Source organism: Neovison vison, chromosome 8 (genome assembly GCF_020171115.1).
Source record: "Neovison vison isolate M4711 chromosome 8, ASM_NN_V1, whole genome shotgun sequence".
In the NCBI taxonomy this organism is placed as follows: Eukaryota; Metazoa; Chordata; class Mammalia; order Carnivora; family Mustelidae; genus Neogale; species Neogale vison.
Genome location: NC_058098.1, coordinates 34,930,631 through 34,957,309, shown reverse-complemented (window position 1 = coordinate 34,957,309; position 26,679 = coordinate 34,930,631). Strand labels below are relative to the sequence as shown.

The window sequence follows — 26,679 nt, the reverse complement described above, 5'->3', positions numbered from 1 at the left end:
ACCTACAGATAAAGCAGCAAAGAAAACCCCAGTGCTCCGAGGCTCAGTGGATTTGACAAAGGAAAAGTCACCTTAGCACCCAACCTAGCATTTTCCTTTCGCAGAGGAGTGTGTGTGGGGGGGTAAACAAGAGGGCTCTTTTACTTGATGTTCAGCAGAAAAATAATACTGGAGAAGTCAAAGTCTTTTTGATTCGTTCCTAGTCATCCCTCTCTAAATGTCACCATTTGTTTTTTTTCACGTGGAAACTGAGTTTTTGATAGTTAAGAGTCGTGATCTCTCCTCTTCCTCCCAGAGATATTTTACCACCACATGGCTTAGGAACGGAACCATCTGTGGAGACAGCTCAGAAGGGCTAGCAGTCATCTTTGTTCTGTGTTTCCTTGTGTGTGTTGAGAGTTTTTATTCTATAGCAACGAGGAGAAGGAATTGCACTTAAATTCCCTGTCTCTGTCTCCTTACAGGGCAAGGAAAGAAAACAAGGAATTGACAGGAGAGGAGAAGGGTCTGGGTGGAAAATACTGGACCTAGACCCATGTTGGGAGGGAAGTGGGGCAACCCAGAGTTCAAGGCTTCTGAAGATTACCGTATGCGAGAAGGTAAGACTAGTTAGGGGCAACTGAAAAATCTATGAAATTATCTCCATCAGGAGGGATTCCTCCTTCTCTGGTGATTTCACAGCACAGAACCCCAATAAATAAGTGAGCCAAAGCTCCTGCCGATGCTCAAACCCTCCCTAAGGAACTGTCTTAACTTGGAAGAGCCTTTTAGGAACATTTTTCTTGTTTCTATAAAAATGATGCCACCCACCTGATGTTACCAAGATTTAAAATTCATTTAAAAATCATGTAGAACACTGAGTTGCTGGTGCTTAAAGAAAATCGTGGTAAAATTACTAATGCATTAGAATTCTGAAACTTTGTAGTCAGCACGGAATTAGATGATTTTTCTTACGATGATGAATTGTTCATGACAAGAGTTTACTGCAGCAAAGGAAAGGGCAAAGTTGGGGAGAAGAAAATAGAACTAATGGATTTTTCTTGAGCTTGTTACAAATAAATACAAATGAAAAAAAAAATTAATGGAAGGATTGTTGTGGTGAGGGGTTGCCCCTAAGCTGTGAGGCTCCAACCAGTGTTGTCAAATGTGACCTCAATGAAACAGCATCCCGGCAGGCCAGGAAAAGTAGACGTGGTTGAATCCACAACCATTACTTTCAGAAAAGTTTATCTAGACATTATGATGTACTGGACACTGCTTTGAAGTTATATGAGGAGAGGGGGATTACTTAGAAGTAAAATAAAATTTGATTTGAATAATGACTTAAAAAAAGAAAAACAACCCAATTTAAAAAACAAAACAAAACAAAATAAACATACCAAAAAAAACAAAGACCAAAACTCAAAAAACCCCACAAAGGGTACTAGGGAGTATTTTTCAGGAAAAGGAAAACAAATGACCAAGAAACAGATGAAATACAGTCAATCTGACTTATAATTGTAAATACACAAGTTAAAATGATGAGATATCACTTTTATTACCATTACTGGAAAAAAAAAAGAATTTTTTTTAGAAGCCACAACTGGCCATGGTGAATGAGAATAGGAGTCTCATAGGCACTGGGTGGGAGTACTGATCCAGCCAAAGGGATGGATAAGGAGATAGTGGTAGATACACATATGGAATAGTACATAACCTTCAAAAATAATTTAAAAGTCTTATGTGCATTGGCAGGGATGTTCTCTAAGATATATTATGTGAGGAAAGCAAAGCACAGAACAGGGTATATCATATTGTCTTTTGAGGTTTAATTAAGAAAGAAATATAGTGGGGCGCCTGGGTGGCTCAGTGGGTTAAAGCCTCTGCCTTCTGCTCAGGTCATGATCCCTGGGTCCTGGGATCAAGCCCCACATCGGGCTTTCTCTCAGCAGGGAGCCTGCTTCCTCCTCTCTCTTTCTGCCTGCCTCTCTGCCTACCTGTAATCCCTGTCAAATAAATAAATAAAATCTTAAAAAAAAAAAAGAAGAAATATGCCTCAGTTGTTGGGTGTCTGCCTTTGGCTTGAGTCATGATCCCAGGGTTTTGGGATTGAACCCCACACCGGGCTCCCTGCTCGGTGGGGAACCTGCTTCTCTCTCTTCCACTCCCTCTGCTTGTATTCCCTTTCTCACTGTGTCTCGATTAAATAAATACATAAAATCTTTAAAAAAAAAGAATATATGTGTGTGATATATACACGGAGACTGCACACTTATGCATATACATATGTATAACATATGCACAGATAGGCTTTATGTTTTATAACCTTTTGATGTTTTAAGACATTTCTGTCTTTCTTTTATTTTAAAATGTTATTAATGAGGGCACCTGGGTGGCTCAGTGTTTTAAATGTCTGCCTTCAGTTCAGGTAATGATCCCAGGATCCTGGGATCAAGTCCCACATCAGGCTCCTTGTTCAGCAAGGAGCCTGCTTCTCCCTCTGCCTGCTACTTCTTCTTATGTTCTCTTTCTCTGACAAATTAATAAAATATTTAAAAAATGTTACCAAGAACTATCTAGGTAGCAGCATAATAGGTTGCTTTAATTTTTTCTAAATTCAAAATATATATCTATTTTAAACTCTTTGTGCTGTTTTTATATTACACCATTGTTATAGAAAAATAGGGCAAAATACAATTTTTAGAAATTTACAGAGGTTACGTATGCTTACTTAAATGGTCCAGAAATAATAAGTAGAGTCCTACCATATGGGATACTGTGTTCTCTGTGATGTTCCTGGAAGCTGTCCAATGCAGTGGGTCAGCTTCATTAACCCTCATTCATCAACCTCACCTCTATTCTCAAAGAGATAACTATTCTCAAACTTGGATGTATATCCTACCAGAATTTTTTCTATCTACTTCGTGTGTGTGTGTGTGTGTGTGTGTGTGCGTGCACACACATGTGCATGTGTAAACAGATAGTTAAGGATCTTTGTAACTAACAATCGGATCATTTTGCAATTCACTTTTTCTCTTGGTAATAACTGTCATATTTGTGTTCTGAACACTGAGATCCAAGTCATTATTTTTAATAGCTACATGATCTTCTACAGAATGGCCTTCCATATTTTACCAGTCTCTACTGGTGGACTTAGGTTTTTTCTGATCTTTTTCATACAAATAATGCTGCATGAAATTATACCATGGATTTAAGATAATTGCTTGGTTTTAGCTGTCAGATTAAAGAAATACCTAATTCCTAGGTTAAGCATTTGGTGAATTATAAAAGTTGAGATTTCGTTCACTTGGTCAGGTGTAAGAGGTCTTACTTCTATAATTAGTCTAAACTTGTTAAGTGATTTTAGAGAAATGGACCCACTCAAAAGCTAAGAAAACATAACTTACCAAATTACTTAGTGTCCTGGAAATGTGACTATTTCCCTTATGGTGCCAAAATTATTCAACAAGAAGAGTACACTCTTCTTGATAAATGACGCTTTTCATGATACATTGTCAAACATGGACCAGAACTTTTCAGTTTTAGTACCATATACCCTGTGTTTCAGCTTCCTCAGAATATGTAAATAGTCCAGCACTTCCCTGTCTGAAGAGAAAATCAGTTTACCTCTCTGCTGTGATTCATCTTTCATGGTCTCAACATGGCCACTGAAGGACCCCTCAACCCCACTCTAATAACTTCTTAGTTCAATGCCCCTAACATCCTCTGGCTTACTGCCCTGTGGGCACGGATATAATAAATTACACTCATTTATGTATATGTACATGTATATGTGTACAGGGTTGGAAAATTCTTGAGGATAAGGGTAGATGATGTTTTCAACTTTATATCTCTTACGCATAGAGTAGGTACTAAATAATAATGACTATATTTTTTCCTTTGAGAAAATTAGCTTAAATGAATTTACTCAGAAATTGTCTTTACTGATTAAACCAGTAAATGTTAACAAAAGTTGTATCTCGTACATACACTGTTGATGGGTTCTTTGGCAATCTGTATCTAAAGCTTTAAATATACAAACAACTCTTGGGACACCTGGGTGGCTCAGTCAGTAAAGCATCTGCCTTCAGCTCAGGTCCTAGTCCCAGAGTCCCGGGATCGAGTCCCACATCAGGCTCCTTGCTCAGCCAGGAGCCTGCTTTTCCCTCTCCCCTTCCCACTGCTTGTGCTCTCTTTCTGACAAATAAATAAAATCTTAAAATACACACACACAGACACACACACCACACGCAGCTCTTTCCACTTCAAAGAATTCATCTACAGGAAGTGATCACAGGTATTCCCAAGGCTTTTCATTTAAGGTTCCTAGGCACAATATTTTTTATAAGAAAAAAATGGAAATGACTTCAATGTTTATCAAAACTGAAGTACAGATAATACATAAAATGGAATCTCATGCAGCTAATAAAAATATTTCTATGACATGGAAAAACAGTGTCTATTAAGTGGAAAAAAATGAACTCTCTGAAGTAATGAGTCTAAATGACTAGGTGCAGTAAGCGCTATTTAATTAAAATAGAAGAAATGAAATTAAAAGTAAAGAGACCAATATGGCAGCAGAGCTCTCTCCACGTGGTGGATTTATGGATGACCTTTTTATTCTTTGTGCTGGAAGAACTGCTTTCTGATACATAGACCATCTATTTTGCCTTTTCTAAATTAAAGATTTTATTTACTTATTTGACAGAACACGTGTGTGTGCACGTAAGCAGAGGGGGAGGAAGAGGGAGGAGAAAGAATCTCGAACAGACTCCACGCTGAGTGTGGAGCCCAACTTGGGGCTCCATCCCATGACCCTGAGATCATGACCTGAGCCTAAACCAAGATTTGGATGCTTAACTGACTGAGTCATATAGGTGCCCCTATTTTGCCTTTTACAGAATAAAACCTACCAAACATATTTGTGGAATGAATAAATCCATATTATCTTTCTTTGGCCATATAAAAATCTGAGATCTATATCAACAATTTACCGTTTTTGTTTTTTTTTTCGTTTCCTAGAAAATTCTGGCATGCAAGGCAGCCAAGTTTCATTTTGAACTTTCCCCTATGGAATCAACATAGAATATCAATGTTCTAGGGAACAGGGGCTCCATAGATTTCCTACTCTGCGGGCTCAGCACATAAATGTTCAGAACTGAATATGGGAGGTTAGTTACTCAGATGAAATAAGGACAACACACTGTGTAAGTCAAGAGGTCATAGAGAAAATCAGAAAATGAGGAAGAGATAATTCTCATATTCTTATGTTGTTCTCCTCAGGTAAGTCCCTCAAGTAAATGCTCATGGCGCCTGCCCTCAGTTTTGTCACATAAAGAGATGACTGACAGTTCTGAATAAGCAGTCTTCGAATGTCATACTGAGGTTAAGACATGAACTGTGGAATCCCACCCATGATAACACAGTATAGAAATTTCAAAGGCTTCTGATACAAAGTAAGTGACTACAATGACACGGTAGGAAAAAAAAAATATGAGACTATTTTTAAGGAGATTAATCTGAATCCATATGTACACAAATGCAGACCCTGGGAAGGAGCTGCCCTATAAATATAGACGTTTCTTCAGCACAGACCTACAGGCGCCCACATCCCTTCTCTGCAACTTTTGGACTTGATGGACAGTGCTTGACATAAAGTAGGAACGGGACAAACTATTTCTTTCCCTTTTCTATTCCAACTGCCCATTTCTCTGGAATGAATTCGAGAATTCCAGCTGAAAAGTAACCCATGCAGAGGGAAAGGGACATGTAAGTTTTTGGCCATGTTTGTTTATACAACCATTTCTAAAATGTATCAGGGATAGTGCACTGCCCACTTTCAAGTATGGGGAAGATGGCGTAATTCATCTGCTGATGCTCCTAAAAGCATACTGTAGGTTTTTCCTGTCTCTTTTCTTATCCACTTATCCAGCCCCACGGCATCCTACCCAGACTCTTTTTTTGTGCTTTTATATCCGCTACAGTATGTTCTGGCTTCTAATATAGGCTTTCTTTTTAAATGAAAAGCAGAGGAGGAGGAGGAGGAGGAGGAGGAGGAGAAAGGAGTCTTTACTCCGGATTTGGTAATTGAAAAAATCCTTACAGTTCATGTCCCTTCTTGAATCTGCAATTGGGTTGGTAAAGCTGAGGATTAGAGAACATTGGCTCTTCAGAGATGCAAGCAGTATTAAAACAAAAAAAAACACCAAAAACAAAAAAACCCCACAATATAACCCCCAAATCCCCAAACAAAACCATGATGTGTTCCAGCATACTACAGAAACAATATTCGTATCGATAGCAGACATATGTGTGTGCACACATTTCCGAGCCTTCCTAGGTCACGTGCTGTAAGGGTTAGTCCTTCACGACAATGCTGTGAGCGAGGCAGCAGGAGCATCTTCACTTTACAGGCCAGGGAATGAGGGTTTGAGAGGTTGTCACTGTCCCAAGGTCACCCAGCCAGGAGTAGAGAGTTAGAATTTGCACCCTTGGTTAATTTGACATAATCATTGTTTCTTTAGGGCTCAAGAGACTGAGAATATAGAGGATCTTAGTCTTCTTTTAATGTTTTTGGCTTAATTGATGGTTATAAAAAGTTAGCATGTTAGGATATAAGCAAAATCTTATGATTTGGTCCGGGTTTTTATTTCTCCCATTGATTACCTTAGTGAAACCAAAGGTGGTCTCCTGTGGATGGATGACTGGGATTTTTTTGGGCAACTGAACTCTCTGGTGGACTTGGAAGAAAATCCATGTTGATACATGAGTTCAATTTAAAATTTTTAGGGATACCAAATGATATCTATGGTTCCATGTTACTTACGTCCTTTCTCCCGTTGGGTGACGATGTAAGTAAATCCTTCACAGACATATTTGCAAAAATTGATAAACCATACAAAATTATAGTATTTTAAAATAAGAAAGAACCTTAAAGATAATCCAGTCTTGTGCTCTCATTTCTTCCTAGGAAACCTGAAGCTCCTCTCTATCTATGAATTCTTTGAGGCTATAGGAGTTGGCAGCACTGGTAGGATCATTTTTTTTTTTTTAAGCGACTGGTGAAATATTTTATAATCCTCTAATTTAGGACTTCTGTACTCAAATGTTTAACTTACCTCCAAATCCATCAGGCACATATGTTTTAAGAACAATATTGCAGAAAATGGTTGGCAGTGATAATGGTTTATTTCCCTCGTTTCGAAGGGAAATGTGTCGATAGCCTGCTTGGAGGCCATCCAGAGGAAGGATCCTCTGGCCTATGAGCCTGTTGTTGTCGTCATACACTGCTATTCTCAAGACTGCCAGGTCAGGGAGGATGACCTGCAAACAAAGAATGGTACCTTTCAGAGGTATTTTGGGAAGCCGCCCCCAAGAGCCCTGACTCGAGGAATCTGAACCATACCCACACTGTCCTTAAATGTAACAAATAGCATGGAGGACAAGGGGTGTTAGAGAGGAGAAGGGAGTTGGGGTAAATTGGAAGGGGAGGTGAACCACGAGAGACTATGGACTCTGAAAAACAATCTGAGGGGTTTGAAGTGGCGGGGGGGTGGAGGTTGGGGTACCAGGTGGTGGGTATTATAGAGGGCACGGATTGCATGGAGCACTGGGTGTGGTGAAAAAATAATGAATACTGTTTTTCTAAAAATAAATAAATTGGAAAAAAAAAAAAAAGAAAAGAAAACATGTTTTGACGGGCACAGTCTTCATAAAAAAAAAATGTGCCTTTATGGTGAAAAGAAGCCCAAGATCGATTTGGATTCCTGAAGGATACTGTCCAAGCTGCGTTATCCAAGCCGTTGAGAAAGCAATTGAACAGGCTTCCTGGAAATCATCTCTTTGAAAATTTTAGATGAAAGGGATGTGAACGATTACCAGTCCAACCCTTGTCATCTCTGCCCATCCCCATGCATAAAAATGGACAAACAAAAGGAGGCCCGGAGAGATCAAGTGACTTTCCTCAATCTCTGAGATCAGAACAGCTGGGCCTGGAATCGGGGCCCTTGCCTCTGAATCCTGTGGTCTGCCTCCTACCTGGCTGTTTCTCTGCTTTTTTAGGTTGGCCTATTTTTGAGAATATGGAAAGTATCTTTGAAGAAATGTTCCACATATAAAGGACAGCATACAGAGAAATTTGGATTTTCCCTTTTCCTTGCACTCCCACTATTTTGGGATATTAAATAGAGAGAGATGGGGCAGCTAGAAACATTAACTTATATCCAAGACATCTACTCTTGCTATCTTCAAAATAAACATCTACTCTTGCTATCTTCAAAATAAATAAAAGGACATAAAATCTGAGCTCAGCCAGCAGAATCCTAATTCAGATATAAAATAGCAACAGGACACAAGAAAATCCAATGTTTTAAATCAGGAATGACTTTTCATTGGCTAAGAACAACGAAGACATCTTGGCTAGTTTGAGTACTGTATCTAAGGCTAGACAATGGATCGGTTGTGTAGTTGTGGCTAGAGATTATAATTTAATCCAAATTTCAAGATGATGAAGAGGAGAAATCAAGTTCAAATTCAACCAACGTCATTTGTGCTATTGTTTCTCAAGTGGGTAAAAGGGGGCTTGCCTTGTGAGATCAGTGCAAAGACCAAAAATATTAAAAACAAGAGAGAACAAAAAGCGAAAGCACTTGGTCCTGACGAAAAGCAATTTAACTTCTGAAAAACAGTGAAGGGTGCAGAACTGACATCTTGTTTCTGGGGCCAGTAATTCTATATGTAAAAACCAAGTCTGATGTCTCCTCACTCATCAGAAACAATGAATGTCTGAAGTCAACTTTCTGAATTTCTAGAAATGTGTCTAGGGATTATTCATGCCGCCAAAGAACACTGGCCACACCGACAACAGATCCAGCTATAAAAAGCTATTAAAAAAAAAAAAAAAAAAAACAACTGGTGGAATTAAAAAGGCCCATGACAAGTTATATCAAATTTCCACCACACCCTGTAGGAGAGAAGGTCGCGGTGGGGGTGGCATGGAAATAACAGTGCTCACATAACAAGGGGAGCCTAAATCTCATAATGGCTTGTTTCATTGAACTACTGATTCTCTGTAATCTGGTTTCTGAAAACCAGTTAGCCAACTCTGAAACTGCTAATCCTCATTTCTTTAAGCTAAGAAGCCAAAGATCTGTGTTGGAGGACATGCACAAGGAACAGAAACACTGGAAGCCCTGGGCCTGAAGCAGCAGCAAGAAGCTATTCCGGTTGGGATAACAGAGCAAGTGAGAGAGAAAAACAGCTCTACTTGGAGACGGCACTACCAATGCATGGATTTTTTAACACATCTTACACCGACAAATGAGAAACAAAGGGCAAACGAGATTACAAGATAAAAATGAAATCATTATAGAGTATGACTGTGATTGGTCTGGGAATCAAGGTATAATGGTAGGAAACCCCCCCAAAACCCAAAATAGCATATGAAGTACAGACTGTAGGGGTGGCGACCGGCATCACACTTTCTAGAGGCACAGGACTATACCAGCTGATCTATTCAAGGACATTTACTGGTCTTACTTTTGGGTTCACCATCCTACCTGTCCTCTTGGCTAAAGGAGCATTGCAAGTTACCAGCCACTGCCAGGGCAGAAAAGAACTCTCCAGTGTGTATGATGCCCACCAGTGAGGACACATTCTAAGGACCACCCATCTGGAACTTGAGCATTGCCACACAGAAGGTGGGCTCCTTGGAGGAGAAAAGGAGAGCCACAAGGGCAAGAACACACAAAAGTAACAATCATACAGCATCGACAGAACTTACCCACTGGAAGAAGAGAAGAAGACAACATTTGGGGTTGTATAACGGCCCCATGTCACGTCGTGTCTATGTAACCTATGCACTAAAATGTGGCCCCTGAGTTAGCACAGCGATTCTGACACGTTGAAAGTGCCCTACCTTCCGGAACACAAATGATTCTTCATTGTAAACTGGATTGAGTCCGTTGTTCATCACCATGCGGGTTCGGAATTCCTTACGGATGGTGTCGGTGGGCAACCCATACATATCCACTTCTACGTATGTACCAATTTTCTTATCTGATAAAAACTGACCTGATATGACCTGCAACAACACAGAAACAGGGTGAGAGAGAAGTCAAGTCTGTGTAATTATCAAGAGCAATGAATAATCCAGAAGTAAGAAATCGTCTGTTCATCTTTAGAAATTTTAGTTACCTATGGAAGTAATGTATTCATTCCTTACTAAAACATTATTGAGCAACTACTTTATGCAAAACAATAAACAAACAAAAAATCCCTGCTCAAGACAGAGGTTCTGATGTTGAGAACTGTCTATAAAGAGAAGACATAAATGATGAACCCTATAATACAAAGAAATAATGTCCACAAGCAGCTTAATTCCACCTAAATGTCCACAAAGTGATAGGTTCAAATATGACCTAGGATCCTATCAGAGCTCTGAAATTCTGCCCTATTACACTTTATTAAATTCTTTTATAAGTCTTAGAAAGAGAGGCAATAAAGAAAAAAGCAATGCTAAAATGCCTGTTGCCTGTTATCCTTTACTGATATCAACAATGGTCGGAGGTATATATTTGCAAAGTCCAGCATTAAATTCCACCTATTATAAAGCCACAGACAGACTATTTTTCATTTACTTTCCAAAGTACTATATAGCCATGTAGCAGGGTTTCTTTCTGTATTATTGAATAGATCATAATGTCCAAAGTTTTTGGAGGTAAAATCTGACATACAATAAACCGTACATTTTAAAGTGTACAGAAGGTCCATTTTGACGTATGTGCACATGTATGAAACTGTCAGTTTTCACTTTTCCAGAATGTCATGTAGTTGCAACCATACAGTACAAAGTCTTTTCATTTGCTTCATTCCCTTAGGAATAAGCACAGAAGTTTCCTGTATGCGTTTCCATGACTTGCTAGCTCCTCTCTTGCCAGCTCTGAATGGTGTGGGTGCGCCACAGTTTATGTATCCAACACCTAAGGAAGGATATCTTAGTTGTCCAATTTTTGGCAATTTCGAATAAAGCTGCTACAAACACCTCTGTGCAGGTTTTTGTGTGGGTGTAAGTTTTCTTTCCATTTGGGTAAATACCAAGGAGTAGGATTCCTGGATCATAGGATAAGAGCATGCTTCCAAAGTGGCTGCCCCATTTTGCATTCTCACCAGCAATGATTAAGAGTTCCTACTGCTCCATATCCTCCAGTAGGTACTTTTTCGATCTGGTGTCTTCTGCTGAATGTAGCTAATAGTTCCACTAGGGAACAAAAGGCATCTCTTAGGAAGAAAAGGGGCAATCACAAAGTTGAGAGCAACACATGGGCCTCGTGACTTGACATTAAATATTTCAATGTGGCTTCTTAAGGCTTTTCCAGGACCACCCGCAGACATGTTTTTACAGTTCTGAGACAGCAGGGGGCCTACCTGGACTGAGCAAGTGGCTGCAATAACCCCATCGACAGGAGTTTCAGAGAAGGGATCGAATGTTCGATCGGGCCTTCTCATGAAATCTGGTTTGAGGAGGTACCTGGTGGGACAAAAGCAAAGAGTTTATGAGATGCATTTACAATGACTAACACACTCATGCTCCAGGACACTAAGTCCTTCCTTTCTCCCGTCTTTACTTTAAGAGCTAGGGTTTTAGGTAAAGGAGTCTAAAGATTGAAGAAACTATTCCTTTCCTATGGAGAATCCTGAAGAGAGGCAGGAAACGAGGAATGCTTTTAGATTCCAGGCTCAGTGACATCGAGCTTCCTGATGCTATTACATTCTCTTGAACTTTTTTATGCCATGGACCTCCTTAGATACTTACTCTCATGCGCACAAAATAAAAAACAAGGAATAGCACAGAAAAACCAATTATATGAGCTCTAGTTACTAAAATATGAGAGTAGGGGCACCTGGGTGGCTCAGTGGGTTAAGCCTCTGTCTTTGACTCAGGTCATGATCTCAGGGTCCTGGGGTCGAGCCCTGCATCGGGTTCTCCGCTCAGCAGAGAGCCTGCTTCCCCCTCCCCTCTCTTCCTGTCTCTCTGCCTACTTGTGATCTCTCTTCTCTGTCAAATAAATAAAATCTTTAAAAATATATAAAATATGAGAGTACATGATATTCTACTTTGTGTTTTAATGACTGCATTGAATTATGAGATATGATGCTAAGTTGATAACTATAATTTTAAAGTACTGATATGCATAAAAATATTTTGTGAAATCTGTAACAGTAGTAATGATACAAAAATATCTGTGATTTACATTGGTGTCAGAGTCACAGGTACTGTTAATAGTATTGCGGATTGTTGTCTTTGTACACAGTGAAAAGAACCATGTAATTTCAAGTTAGAGGCAGGTGAACATAAAGATGTAATTATTTCCCTATTTCTAGCTAGTGCCATTAGCCAAGAAAATGGAATAAAAGATATCTAGATGGAAAGAAAGAAGTAAAACTCCTCCTGACAGATGATATGATCTTGTATATAGAATATACTTAAGGAATTTACCTAAGGAATCTACTTAAAAATGATCAGAGGGGTGCCTGGGTTCAGTTGGTCAAGTGTTTGACTATTCGTTTTGGGTCAGGTCATGATCTCATGGGTCATGAGATTGAACCCACACTGGGTTCCATGCTCAGTGGGGAGTCTGCTTGAAGACCCTCTCCCTCTGCCCCTCCCCTAGTTCATGCTCTCTTTCTTTATAAAATCCTTCTAAATTCTAAAGAATATATATATATATATTTAAAACCCATCAGAACTAATAAATGAATTCAACAAGGCTGCAGGGTTAAAAACCAATATACAGAAATCAATTGTATTTCTAAATACCAGCAATGAACAATCCAAAAATTGAAATTAAGAAGATTCCATTTATCACAGCACCAAAAAGAATAAAATACTTAGGAATAAATTTAACGAAATAAATGCATGTAGTTTGAAAGCTACAAGACACTGTTGAAAGATGTTAAAGAAGATCTAAGTAAATGGAAAGACATCTTGTGTTCATGGATCAGAAGACTTGATATGGTTAAGCTGGCACTATTCACCAGATTGATATACAGATTCAATCCCTATCCAGATCCCAACTGGCTTCTTGAGAAAGTGACAAGCTGATCCTAAAACTCAAGGACCAAGAATAGCCAACACACCCTTGAACAAGAAAAACAAAATTGAAGTTCTCATATTTCTCAATTTCAAAACTTTCTACAAAGCAACAGTAATCAAGGAAGTGTGGTATTGGCATAAGGATGCACACATACATCAATGAGATGGAACTGGGAATCCAGAAATAAATTCATGTATCTATGCTCAGTTGGTTTTTGACAAGAATGCCAAGATTATTCAAAGAGGGAAAGAATATTCTTTTAAATAAATGTTGCTAGGACAACTATAATGGCCACATGCAAAAGAAGAAAACTGGTCCCATCCCTCACATCATATACAAACATTAACTCAAGATGGACCAAAGACTTAAATGTAAGAGCCAAAATGATAGTATTTTTAGAAGAAAAATAAGGATAAATCTTCATGACTTGGCAATGGGTCTTAGACATAACATCAAAAGCATAAGCAACAAGAGGAAAACAAAAAGATAAAATTAGCCTTATCATAAAAACCCCTCTGCACTTCAACGGACAATATCAAGATAATGAAAAAACAAGCCACGGGATGGGAGAAAATATTTGCAAATCACATACTGATAAGAGGCGTGTGTCTACGATATGTCAAAAACAACCCAGTTGACAAGAGGGCAAGTGATCTGAATACATATTTCTCCAAATAAGAGAAACAAATGGCCAATAATAAGGACATGAAAAAATGCCTGGTATCATTAGTTTTGAGAGAAATGCAAATTAAAATCACAGTGAGCTGTCGCTATACACATATTAGAATGGCTATAGTAAAAAAGTCAGATAACACTAAGTATCATCAAGTTCATGGAACAAATGGAACCCTCATACATGGCTGGTGGGAATGTGAAATGACACCAAGACAGTCTGGCCGTTCCCCAAACAGTTAAACAGAGGTGTCATATGACCCAGCAATTCCACTCTTAGTAAATACCCAAGAAAAATGAAAATACATCTACACAAAAACTTGTCTGTGAATGAATGTCAGAGCAGCATAATTCCTAATAACCAAAAGATGGAAACAATCCGGATGTCTTTCAATATTTAAGTGAATATATAGTATGGGGCACACCCACACTATGGGAAATGACTTGGTAGAAAGAAATGAGTACTGATATGTGCTACAGCATAAACCTTGAAAGCATAATGCTAAGTGAAAGAAGCCAGTCACAAAGACCACACACTGCATGAATTAATTCCTATAAAATGTGCTGTCTGTACAAATCCAGAGAGACAGAGAGTAGATGGTGGCTGCTTATGGCTGCGAATAGGGAGTAGGGGTTACAGGGAGGTGATGGCTAAAGGGTATGAGTTTTCTTTGTGAAGCAAGGAAAATGATTGGAAACTGACCCAACTCCACAATGTCTGTCCCTTATCTCCTTTAGTTACAGTCACATAATCAGACCTCGGCCAGATTCCATAACTGTCCTGAACTTGTATCAGATTTCATCTAAGAAAAAAATTTTTGTTTTTACAAAGGACTATAACCACGGGTAGGAAAAGTCCATCCTAACCTGAATAGCAGATAAAGGACAATAAAAGTACTTTCCTCCAAACTATGGGTTTACTTTTAAGTGTAAAGGATCAAAATTAGAGGGATCAAGTCTTTCCTATTCTTTAAAAGTGTAACTTTTTACTGATTTTAACTCTAGATGCTGTCAAATTTATTATCTTTTAAAATCCCACCAGAAAGGATTCTGGGGCGTGACTTTTCTCCTTAAAGACAAACTCCAAGTTCCATTTTTGTGGTTTTGACAAAGTTGTCATTTGTTGTTATCTTCTAAGTTTGAGCAAAAAAAGTGTTAAAATAACCACACATTCAACTTAGATGTAATCATCAGTAAAGAACCTCCAAGGACAGCACTGATTTTTAAATCAAAGACATACAGAATTTTCAGAATCATTCAAATATTAAAGATGATTTTGAACTTTCACCTGTCTCCAAGAGAATGTAACCCTAAATATTAATTTAAAATCTAACTGCACAAAACAGAAGGTTTCCTATATTTACAGTTTTAGATTTGGGACCCCCCCTTTTTTTGTGGCTAGTGTTAGACACTGGAAAATATGATGATATGGCAAAAATTGAAGTCTTAGAATGGAAAGTAGATGAGAAACTACAATATTAACACACATTACTTCAAGCGAAGCCCACCAGTGTTGACAAAATATCAGCCGTTAGCTTCAAGGGGATGTAAGAGAGGATGGTTCTGGCTTTCACAAGAAGGGGAACATGGATTCTAGTTGCATGGAATGAGGGATTTGCCTCCTGAGAACAGCAGGGGCAGAGGCTCTCTGGAGATTCCATACTCTCTATTCCCTACAGCCATTTCTGAAGGGACCTTTCTTACCAAAAATACAAAATTGTGATGCTGATGATTTCTGGGTGCCCAAAACATTTTTCCATGTTCCTTCCTTTCCCATCTGCTTAGAAGAAAACTCCTCTGTGAGAGCGTGAACCAATACAAAATAAGAAGTGCCAGGGGAAAAGGGCAAGAAACCGGAGTCCAATTCTCCAAGGCAGGCAGCCTTCAGTTTAATGTATTGATCTTATATACTTAAATAATAATAATAAATAAAAGAAAGCATGGAGAAGTTTGACAGGGCCAGGAGGTAAGTCCTCGCTTGGGGGTGACACTGAGCCAGCTTATCTTGAAGGGGTGTCTACTTGGGGCCTGTGGGGACCTGTGGATGTAGCAGAGGCCACCACTCACTGGTGCCCGTGCAGGTCCAGGGAGCACCGGGCATCAGTGGGACCTGTGTCGTTACACAGTGCTCTGAACTTAGAAGAGTTTTGTGTCTGGTTTAATGCTCTGTAGCTACTGTCTCGAAATGTTTAAGAATTTGTGAACAAGGGGTCTTTATTTTCATTTTGCACTGGGCCCCGCAAACCAACCATAGCTGGTCCTGCCTGGTGTTTTCTGGTACAGAAAATAAAATTCATTCCAAGCACCCAGGTCTGTGTGGTGGACTTGAGCAGAGGCCAAAGCGAATGACAAGTGAAGGGAGCCTTTGTAGGGTTCTGGAAGGCAAGAGAGGAAGAAAAGAAGGGCCTTCAGCCAGGTGGGTGGACAGAAGCCATAAGAATCAGAGGATGGGCCCATAAGGAAGGACAATCTATTTCATCACACCCAAGATGGCGCCAATTGTTCAATACTCCACCATCTTCTCTACCAGCAGGAAAGCAAAATGGCTGATTGTAACTATAACACCATCATGGATTTCAAGACACATTTCACCCTGAGACAGTTCTACAAAAAGTATGCATCTTTGGATCCTTAAACATCCTACAATGTTGGTCTCAGCCATGCCAATTTCCTTTGAATGTATGCGGACTTGAGAAATTAACTTGCTCTGTCTTGTTTCCTTGGGAATGATACAAATGCCTTCCATTTTTATACCTTTAGAAAGGAGTCTGTCATGAACTACCACTCACTTTCCTACTGAAAATCATACTTATTGAGCTCAGGGGCACAGCCTTCCAAAAGATCAGGCTGGAGAGCAGACAGGGAGTCCCGGGCAGGTTCCCAGTGTTTTGTTAGCGTTGGTGGATTCAGAGGGTGTCCATGTGCTATGCAACACTGCTGTTCTCTACACAACCACTACCGTTTGCCACCCTAAGCCTAAACGGTTCAGAAGGCCTCTGTACGGACACCCAGCCCTCAGACACGCCAACAAGGAGTGTTTAACAAGTCCCTGCAGGTGGGTGGGTGAATGACAAAGGCAACATAGGGAAAGCCAGAGCGTCCTGGATGCCCTTGCTCCATGGAAATACCCTGCGTGGCCAGCCCCGTATCTACCAGCTATGACCGCTCCATCGCCGAGAGTGATGGGGTCGAGAAACACACAGCTGAGGAAGACTTCTTCCCTCTTCCCTGTCAGTAACACACTCTGCCTCCGGGAGGGGAAAGGGAAGGACGGGGGATGGTGACACATGACGGAACATGACTGTCAATGGCTCTTCAAGGCGGGATGCCCCACTGAACAATCCTGTTTTTCTAGCCCCTCTGGTGGGATGTCGGTTTTTGGTCACATCACTCCAACACTTCAGCACGGAATTCGGCTCCAGCAGCACCGTGCTTGTCTGGGAATGCATTTTAGAATAAGCAGTGGTGCCTAAAGGGAGACACTGACCGTGTGAACCCAGGCGAAACAGGAAGGGAAAGGAACAGAGGGCACGCATACAGCTCCTGGTGTGACCTCTTGATCTGGCAACAGACCCCCTCTCCGTGGAAGTACTGGCTGTCGGACAGCTGCGGCCAAGAGGGCAAACTTTAGTGTCACTTGGCCACAAGGAAGGCTCTGAGGAGGGAGCCCCGCAAGGGGTTGGGGTGTTTGGTATGAACCATGAGGGCTGGGCTTCAGTGTGAACTGATGAATTGCCTCCATCAATTTACATGCACCATCTCCTGGTGATGAACGCTGTGCATTAAATACAACAGAGCTGTAAAGAATTCTAAAATGCAGGGGCACCTGGGTGGCTCAATCCACTGAGCATCTGCGTTGGGCTCAGGTCATGATCCCGGAGTACCAGGATCGAGTCCTGCATCAGGCTCCGTGCTTAGTGGGGAGCTGGCTTCTCTCTCGGCCCCTCCCCCTCACTCATGCTCTCCTCTCTCTCTCCCTCTTGCTCAAATAAATAAATAAAATCTTTTTTCTTAAAAGATTTATTTATTTGACAGAGAGAGAGACAGTGAGAGAGGGAATATAAGGAGGGGAAGTGGGAGAGGGAGAAGCAGGCTTCCCGCTGAGCAGGGAGCCCGATGCGGGGCTCCATCCCAGGACTCTGGGATCATGACCTCAGCAGAAGGCAGACACTTAATGACTGAGCCACCCAGGTACCCCAATAAATAAAATATTTGAAAAAATAATTCTAAAAATGTGTATTTGGCAGTTTTCTTTTGAATTACATAGTTTTTTACTTCTTTCTGTAATTGACATATAACATATTAGTTTACGGTGTAAGACTTTGATTTCTCTCAAAGCACACAGCAGAGGAAAACATAACATATGTGCCAGTGATGCATGTGTGGGGGGGTCACTCATGGGTAGAGGTACATGGGTAGAGAACCATCCGGCAGGGGGAAGAGGGGCAAGTGTGCACTCTGAACCCGTGACTGCTGAAGAATGTTATCTTGGCTGGCTGTTCTTAGTGATAAAATTGAGGTATTCAACCAGGGAGGCCAAGAATTTCCTGACAGTAGTATTATGGATGGGATAGCACTCCACGGGATTAATTTAGAGGCTCGGGGACAGATGCATGGAGGGGATAAAAAAAAAAAAAAAGGCCACACTGTTTTTTTTTTCTCCACAGTATTTAACTTCACATTTTCACTTAACCTTTCTGTGTTGTGTTCCACGTTACAAAATTAGGAAATCAACATTTCTTATTTCACTCCTTGGTTCATAGATGTTAAAGAATGTCAGTTAAGTAAACTAGAACAATATTCATAGCATTATTTTTTGATAACCGCTCTTTACAAGACATGCAAAAGAATCAAGACAGGACAAAGCTTTCTTTCTAGGGGTATTACATTCAAATTGACATTCATAACTTCCTTCCACACTAAATCAACTCCATTCCTCTGTGTGTCTTAGGGAAAATACATATACTTATTATCCATATTTCCAGTTAATGTCCAAATGAGCAGGGATCATTATTTGTCGTAGCTATAAAAACCTCCACTCTTGAATTTAAAGCAAGGGAATTAAACTCGAGTGTGTATGATAAACTGCTTAACTTATGGTTCAATTTTTAGGGGGACAATTCTGCTTAATAAACTGGGTAGATGGAAAACGTATACTTACAATCTATCTAGGGATTTCAATTTTTTCTATCCCATCCCTCAAACTCAGCTTAAATTGAGCAGCCCCTAATTAAAAATGACACAGTTTCATTACAGCTGTAGTATGGGTTCAGGAACACAGTGACAACAGTTTAAATCATATTACTCACCCGCATGATCCATTATACTCAAATTTTCCCTGATTCAATTGCATCGCTAAATCTGTCAAGAGACAAAAATAATTCAGCATCTCATCTCCGTGCATAAAGAAGACCACAATGGGTGATTTTAAACAATGGAAGTCAGATACGGATCCTAGGCTGAAAGGTCTTTTTTAACATTTCAAGTTACGTCTGGGTCTGTTGAGCACACACGATCCTCTTCCCTGTTGAAATCATCTGTGCTTAAGTCAAACATAAAATGTGTTTTCATAAAGATCATGCTAGAATTGCATTAAAAATTGGATTCAACATATGAGTCAAATGATTGTCCAATCAGTGTTGAGAGTATAGTTGTCCAACTGGGGAGAACTGGCCTTATGGTCACAGAGAAAGGATCGGCTGCGGGTATTCCAGGAAGGTCATAGGAGTACAAACTCAATTAAAAACAATAAAAAATAATGCAGGTAGTTTCATGGAAAAGTTAGTGGCTTGCTTCTACTTTTAAAACTAGGGAGAATTCTTCTAGTGGTGTCCATGTCATGGCTTGGGATTTTTCTCTCACAAGTGGACACAATCTTCTCTTTTTTCATTAGCAAAACAAAACAAAACAAACAAGCTAGTAGATTTTTTTTTCCCCTTCTTCAGCATGTTGTAGTTGATCCTAATGTTATAGAATAAAACACATGCTGACCTAATGAATAAACTGGTTTAGGATAATTTAATCCATATAACGGACTGACAACTGAAAATACAATTTGACCTCCCCCCCCCACGCTTTTTTTTTTTAAAAAAGTAAAAGCAACATTCTATTTTATTTGGTTTCTGCTAGAAATATTATGGGCTTGTACTGATATCTGGTCGTAGTTCAGTATAGCAAGGACTGATGGGGATGTTGTGCAGACATTTGACCCCAGCTTCCGGTCTCTGAGAAGTCGTCACCAATAGGAGGGAAGTACTATCGAGCTCACATTTATGGCAAAGGGATGGAAGTCAAGAGAACTTTTGGTCAGGCCAGATAATAGAAAACAAGGTGGATAGAAACTCTCAAAGTATGGTGGATGGACTAGAAAAGGAAAATGCCCCCCAAACCAGGAAACATGGGAGGCACCCCCTTATACAGCAAAGGACTGAACAAGAAAATGTTTTTGTTTTGCCAACTTTAAGGACCAGGCTATGGGATTAAACATAGCATATGAATGGTTTTGTGGCATATTTCTTACCTCTTTTAGGTAAACAAGTAGAGCGCAGAATTTTTCTATCTCTGATCTTAAAATTGTCATACTTGGCTCTTAAGCAGACTTTAAAAACTTGAAAAAAATTGTTCATGCATTTTAAAAATTCACTCCTCTCCTTCCAGGGAGGGGGAAAGATCATATATTGGAAGCCTGCCTTTGAACACACTTTGGAGGACCAAGTTGCGGATTAGTACCTCTAAGAATATATAAATCCTTACACACTGTTTTAGTGGAGTTTACTCTTGAATATTCTGTACTTTTATGATGAGATGCTATGTTATTGATACCTGCTGAATGTTAACAGGGAGAAGGGTACTTTCTAAAGGAGAAATGAGTCATGGTCCTGACAGAGATACTCAGATTTTTCTCATTTAATTCTGTCTCTGGAAAAGAAGACAAGTTTGATCCGAAAAGAAGAAAAATTAAAAATATTTTGGAAAAGGGGACAATGTTTGGCAGATTAGTTGTGGTATTTATGAAAGGAAATTCAATTTAAATCAAAATATTTTGTCTTCCACCCTTTACAGGGCTCTATTTTTGGTGTTTTGTATCTTACCATTACATAAATCCAACATCACATTGTTTTGCCATATGTCTCCTTCCTTTAAAAAAAAAATGCCCACGGCCAACGGATGGCAATGGTTGGCACCATCCTGTCAAAGTGTTCTCCTGGAATTTGAGGTCACTGGACATTGGTTCCTACCTGGGGTTTGATAGTTCAGCGAAACCATCTGGCAGCCAGCATTCCAGAAAATCTGAGGCATGTAATTACTGGAATCGACCCGGCCTCCCTTGGGGTAAATGCGGCTCATTTGCCGTTTGTTATAACTGTGTAACTTATTAAGGAGAATGAGGGGAGAAAAAAGAGCATTCCAGAAGTAATAAATACACAACAAAGGCTAGACCGACAATGACAAGCACGAAGCTAACAGAGAGGAAGTTTCACATGTATGAGTGAGGCTGAGGAGAAAAACCAGAGTTCACTGTGTAAACAATTCACATTTGGGCAGGTTTTCACAGTTGCTGTGGTCTTTCACACATACTATTTTATTAGCTCGACAACCACAATTATCTATTCGCCATTTATCCGTTTCAGAGACTCCCGCCAAACTTAAAGGGCACTGGCCATTTACTCCATTCACTACGTAAGGATACTTCACAAATTCAATGGCGTGCGTCTTCAAGTAGCCCAGGCCGACGGACTCATTAAAAGAAGACATGTTATAATGAATATTGCGCTCTGTAAAGAAAAATAAAGATGCACTCAGCAACGCTTCCATCCAACCTTGTGGAAAGACAAGCAATAAATGTAATTACATCTCAAATCACGAGGCTTTGGAGGCAGGTGTTCCATTATATTATCAGTACTGCCTACGTTCATTAATGTCCTGGGGCTAGAGACAGCTGACTTAAATAGTGATGGATTAAATCTGGAGTCATGAAACAAATTATGTGTATATGGCCCTCACAGCCACCCCCAAGATATGTCTATTTGATGACTAGGGTGGCTTCTCCAGCCCAAAAAAATGATTATGAAAATTTAAAAATCCCGTGGATATTTCTGGAGGTCTGCTTTTGATCAAAAGGGGTCTTCGTGAAGATCCAAGCTAACAGGATCCAATGGTAGGTTAAAAAGATTATCCAGCATGACCAGGTGGGATTTATCCATGGGATGTAAGGGTGGTGCAACATTCGCAGATCAATCAATGTGACAGAACAAATCAGTAAGAGAAGAGAGAAGAACCACACGGTCTTCTCAATTGATGCAGAAAAAGCATTTGACAAGATACAGCATCTGTTCCTGATTAAAACGATTTACAGTATAGGGATAGAGGGAACATTCCTCAATTTCATAAAATCTATGAAAAACCCACAGTGAATATCATCCTCAGTGGGGAAAAACTGACAGTCTTCCCTTTGAGATTAGGAACACGACAAGGATGTCCACTCTCACCTCTGTTGTTCAACATAGTACTAGAAGTGCTAGCAACGGCAATCAGACAACACAAAGAAATAAAAGGTATTCAAATTGGCAAAGAAGAAGTCAAACTCTCTCTCTTTGAAGATGACATGATACTTTATATGGAAAACCCAAAAGACTCCACCCCCAAACTACTAGAACTCAGGAACTCAGTAATATGGCAGGATACAAAATCAATGCACAGAAATCAGTTGCTTTCCAACGTGGATGGAACTAGAGGATATTATACTGAGCGAAATAAGTCAATCAGAAAAAGACAATTATCATATGATCTCTCTGATATGAGGAAGTTGAGAGGCAACGTGGGGGGCTTGGGGGGTAGGAAGAGAATAAATGAAACAAGATGGGATCGGGAGGAGGACAAACCATAAGAGACTCTTAGTCTCTCACAAAACAAACTGAGGGTTGCTGGGGGGAGCGTGGTAGGGAGAAGGTGGTTGGGTTATGGACATTGGGGTGGGTATGTGCTATGGTGAGTGCTGTGAAGTGTGTAAACCTGGCAATTCACAGACCTGTACCCCTGGGGCTTATTAGCCCCATACATTATATGTTACATTATATGTACGTATAACATACATTATATGTTAATAAAAAATAAAAAATAATTAAAAAAAAATCAGTTGCCTTCTTACACACAGGGAAGATCCATGGAATGCAAGAGCCAACACTAAGAAATCTGCAGTACCTCAGAGCCACCCTGTGGACAATGTGGGGAGTGACAAAGGAATCTCAAGGCATACCCAGGACAGGAGGCTACAGGCACAGTCTGTGACACAAAACACACTGAGGAGGAAAGGGGCTGTGCCCAGGAAAGAAAAATGGCGACGAGTCAGAGCACAGCTCAGCGGCATGACAGAAGAGAAGCAGACCAAAAAAGGCACTAGAATTTAACCTTTGGTGTTACCTTCAGCCACATGGAAACCTTGAAACTTTACGGGTTGTGCATAGTTGATCATTGTAGACAAATACGGATGGATGTTAGTGGTAGCACCTACATATTTATAAGACGCCATCCATGCCTGTTCGTCTTCCACGGTCACCAGGCCCTACGAGCACAATGAAAGGAATACACGTGTTGAGGACTCAGGTGAGACAGGAACCTGCTACAGATGTCCTCACGAAAGACGACCTGCACGCACAAACTGAAAGAGAAAGACCTTTTCTTCCTCCATTTTGCTACAGGATAATTTTAAAGCACCTGTCTATGGTGCCTGCCTGTTTCAGTCAGGAGAGCAAGAGACTTTGGGTCTCAGGGTCCTAAGTTTGAGCCACACGTTGGGCCTGGAACATACTTTAAAAAAAAAAAAAAAGGTTCATGTCATCATAGCCCCTAATAATAATAAAATATAAGGCTTCTCTCTTACATTTTTCTAAGATTGCCAGAGGACTTTAAAGGAAAGTATATTGAGGTTCATAGCAATCTAAGGAAATATGTAGCAAGTATTACCATTTATAATCTCAAAAATTGTGGCACAAAATGGAAAAACAACTTCAGTGTGTATCAGACTCCCCTGGAGGGCTTGTTAAAACATATCCTGGACCTCATCCTCAGAGTTTCTGATGAAGTGAGTCTTGGGGGGAAGGCCCAAGTATTTCCTTTTCATCTAGTTCCTAAGTGGTAATGACGTGGTTGGTCTGGGAACCATACTTTGCTTAATACCGGTTTAGAATTTAAGCCACATATATAAGTAGTTTATGGTACTTTTTAAAAAAAGCTTATTCTGAAAATAGTCTGATAAACCACTACAGAGAACATGTCAAAATTGCATTATTTTACATAGAGGTAAATTATTTTGGTAAATTGGAAAGAAATAAACAACAAAAACAATTCCTTCAAAAATGGTCCACATTTTGTTGAGAGCTAGCTCTGAAAACCTGAGGAAGACTCACTTTATCAGAAAACTCAGAGGATGAGGTCCAAGAATTCATGTTTTAATATGCCCTCCAGGGGATTCTTACACACACGGAAGTTGTTTTTCCATTTTGTGCCACAATTTCCTGCATCGACTGATACAGGCGGATGAACTACTTACTTAGTCCATTCCTATGGACTAGTCACAGGAATGGACTAGTGAGAAAAGTGGTCAGATTATCTTATCTGATGATTTAAGATGTTCAGAATCTGAGCATTCTAAATCCTTAAACTGATTTCACCAATAAAAGCCTGAGATAAATAATCAAATAATGTAACTTGTTTTCATTTTTAGTCATTTCTTTATATGTCCCATCCACCCAACAAGGGCAGAGGCTGCGCTTGATACTCCTTTCTTGGGTATCTAATGATGGTAAGTAACACCAGGACCCTGTGTTGGGCAGTGGGCTGAATTCCTGCATGGACAACTTCATTACTGTTAGTAATCATGTGGAGTAAGGATAAGAGTCCCACCCACTGACCATGTGAGAAGACCAAGGCCTTGGGGATGAAAGCGATTCGGTCGCAGCTATTCAGCTAATACACGGCAGTGACCAAACACTAACCTTTGCTTTGTTGACCTCAGTATCCTCTGAAATTCTAGAAGAAAAGTTCATGAACATGATGGGAGGGGACTGAGATCGGTCTTATCCAAACTTACTCTATACACAGTAAGAAGATAGGGTCTTACTCCAAATAAGATAGGGCCCCACAGACAGCCAGGCATGATGTTCTCCAACTCCAAAGAATGGGGATCAAATTACAAGGCAAACTTCTGTCTACACCTGCCACCAATCTCCCAACCGTAACAAACCATTCGCATGGATTCAGAGAAACCACTGTGCTACCATGAAGAACGTCAAAGAGGACAAAAGAAATAAAAAATGGAACTCGATTTATAATAAAGTCCATATCTAAGAACACCAAGTGGAAGTCCTAGAATGCAGGCAGTATAAAATTAAATTAAATTAAATTAATTAATGATCTTTTAAAATGCCAGTGTAGTCGGAAACAAGATCACCTTCCTAGTATGCTGGAACATCTGATGACCTATTAGGTCATTTTTATTTTCAAATTCGATGTGTTGACGATTATGGACTCTTATTATAGAAATGAAATCTCTAATGCCAACTAAGTGTCTGACTGTACTAAACACTTATTTTTAGGAAAACCATCTTATTCACCTGCCTTCATTTTGTGATTTTTATCAGGATTTGCTTATTTCACCACTGTGAATAATTCTTTCTTTTGAAGACTCTTGCAATGAGATGCATTAAGCATGTGAATATGGTGAACAGTAAGCCTGACATACCATGGGTTGAGGTGGGAGGGAGACAGGGTTAACAACATTTAGTACAAACTATTCAATATTATGGGGGCACATTCGGTACTCTGTTATGAAAGCAAACTACACAAGGAAATTATTTTCTTACCTTTTTGTTGATTTCATGTTCAAGGTCATCTGAAGCCTAAATTAGAGAAAGACTAATTTGTTTACTTCTCTAAAGGGCAAAATTCCAAATTTACCAGCCACATAGATGTAAATGTTTAAATAAATATGGGTAAGCTTGTTATTCTTTTTATTTGTGAAGGTGGAAAATTATTGATGACATAAAGCCATCAGCGAAATAAGGAGGAAAGATACAACAGCCTGACTTACGTACCAGAAAAATAAATCTTAATACTGTCTCCCCTCCTTTCTTGATAGTCTTTCCTATTTAGATGTTTCCTTACAGTAGATTAATTATTTCGTCATGGCGTTTAGGAAATCATTTGATGTGGCCACCTCTCCTGATACATAAAGGGCAGGCAGGCATGAATGGTTACTTGATTCAACACTCATGTGTGGGTAGTGATAAAGGCTTTATGTGGTAAGGGAGCATCAAGGTAGGCACTGAGTCTTAGTAGGCATCCAAGAGTCTCAAAGTAGAGGCAATAGTCTCTATCAGAAGAGGGAGGGTGTAATCAAAGTGTTCCTTTGGCTTTGCTCTTCCAACACTCTCCCAATTTCAACTACTACCAAATGGATGCACCTACCTACACCTTCAGCCACTGTCTTCAATGATTAAGAATCCTTGCCCCATCACATCACCATGAATACCATCCACTCTCCCCTTCTCCAGGAACTCACAGGCAGTTATGCCTTCTCTCCCTCTCGCAAGCCTAATCTCTCCCTCTCTACGGCCCCACTTCCAAAAGTTTGCAAACATACTCCAGATTCATTCCTTCTAAAAATAACACTCCCTTGACTCCTATGATTGCCATTACCCCCCAGTCTATTCCTTGCTTCTCTTTATAGCAAAACTTCTCAAAAGTATAGTCTCTACTCATTCACATCTGTCTGTTTCCGTGGTCCCCACCATACCCTTGCAACTTCTCTTTTCAAGGTCACCAGTGACCTCCATGTTACCAGCACCAGAACTCTGGAGTCTTCTTACTGAGTTAATCAACAGTAGTCAAACACCAACCACTTTGCCAGGGGCCAAGAGGTGGGAGAAATGGGGAA

The 26,679-nt window shown here is 40.0% G+C and overlaps 1 protein-coding gene across 4 annotated transcripts in view; it reads right to left on the bottom strand.

The window, feature by feature from the left end:
* The window catches only part of PLCB4 (phospholipase C beta 4), a 253,875-nt gene that overhangs the window by 39,312 nt on the left and 187,884 nt on the right, over nucleotides 1-26,679 (bottom strand). For 2 of the 4 annotated variants that reach the window (XM_044263437.1, XM_044263439.1), the window contains exons 19-26: nucleotides 25,607-25,642; nucleotides 23,166-23,307; nucleotides 21,436-21,520; nucleotides 20,984-21,108; nucleotides 19,055-19,106; nucleotides 11,404-11,506; nucleotides 9,896-10,060; nucleotides 7,098-7,302 (exon numbers count right to left, since the gene is read on the bottom strand). In XM_044263437.1, the coding sequence (XP_044119372.1) occupies nucleotides 7,098-7,302; nucleotides 9,896-10,060; nucleotides 11,404-11,506; nucleotides 19,055-19,106; nucleotides 20,984-21,108; nucleotides 21,436-21,520; nucleotides 23,166-23,307; nucleotides 25,607-25,642 (913 nt within the window). The remainder of the gene's footprint in view (nucleotides 1-7,097; nucleotides 7,303-9,895; nucleotides 10,061-11,403; nucleotides 11,507-19,054; nucleotides 19,107-20,983; nucleotides 21,109-21,435; nucleotides 21,521-23,165; nucleotides 23,308-25,606; nucleotides 25,643-26,679) is intronic. The other 2 variants (XM_044263438.1, XM_044263440.1) reach the window with 1 other exon arrangement.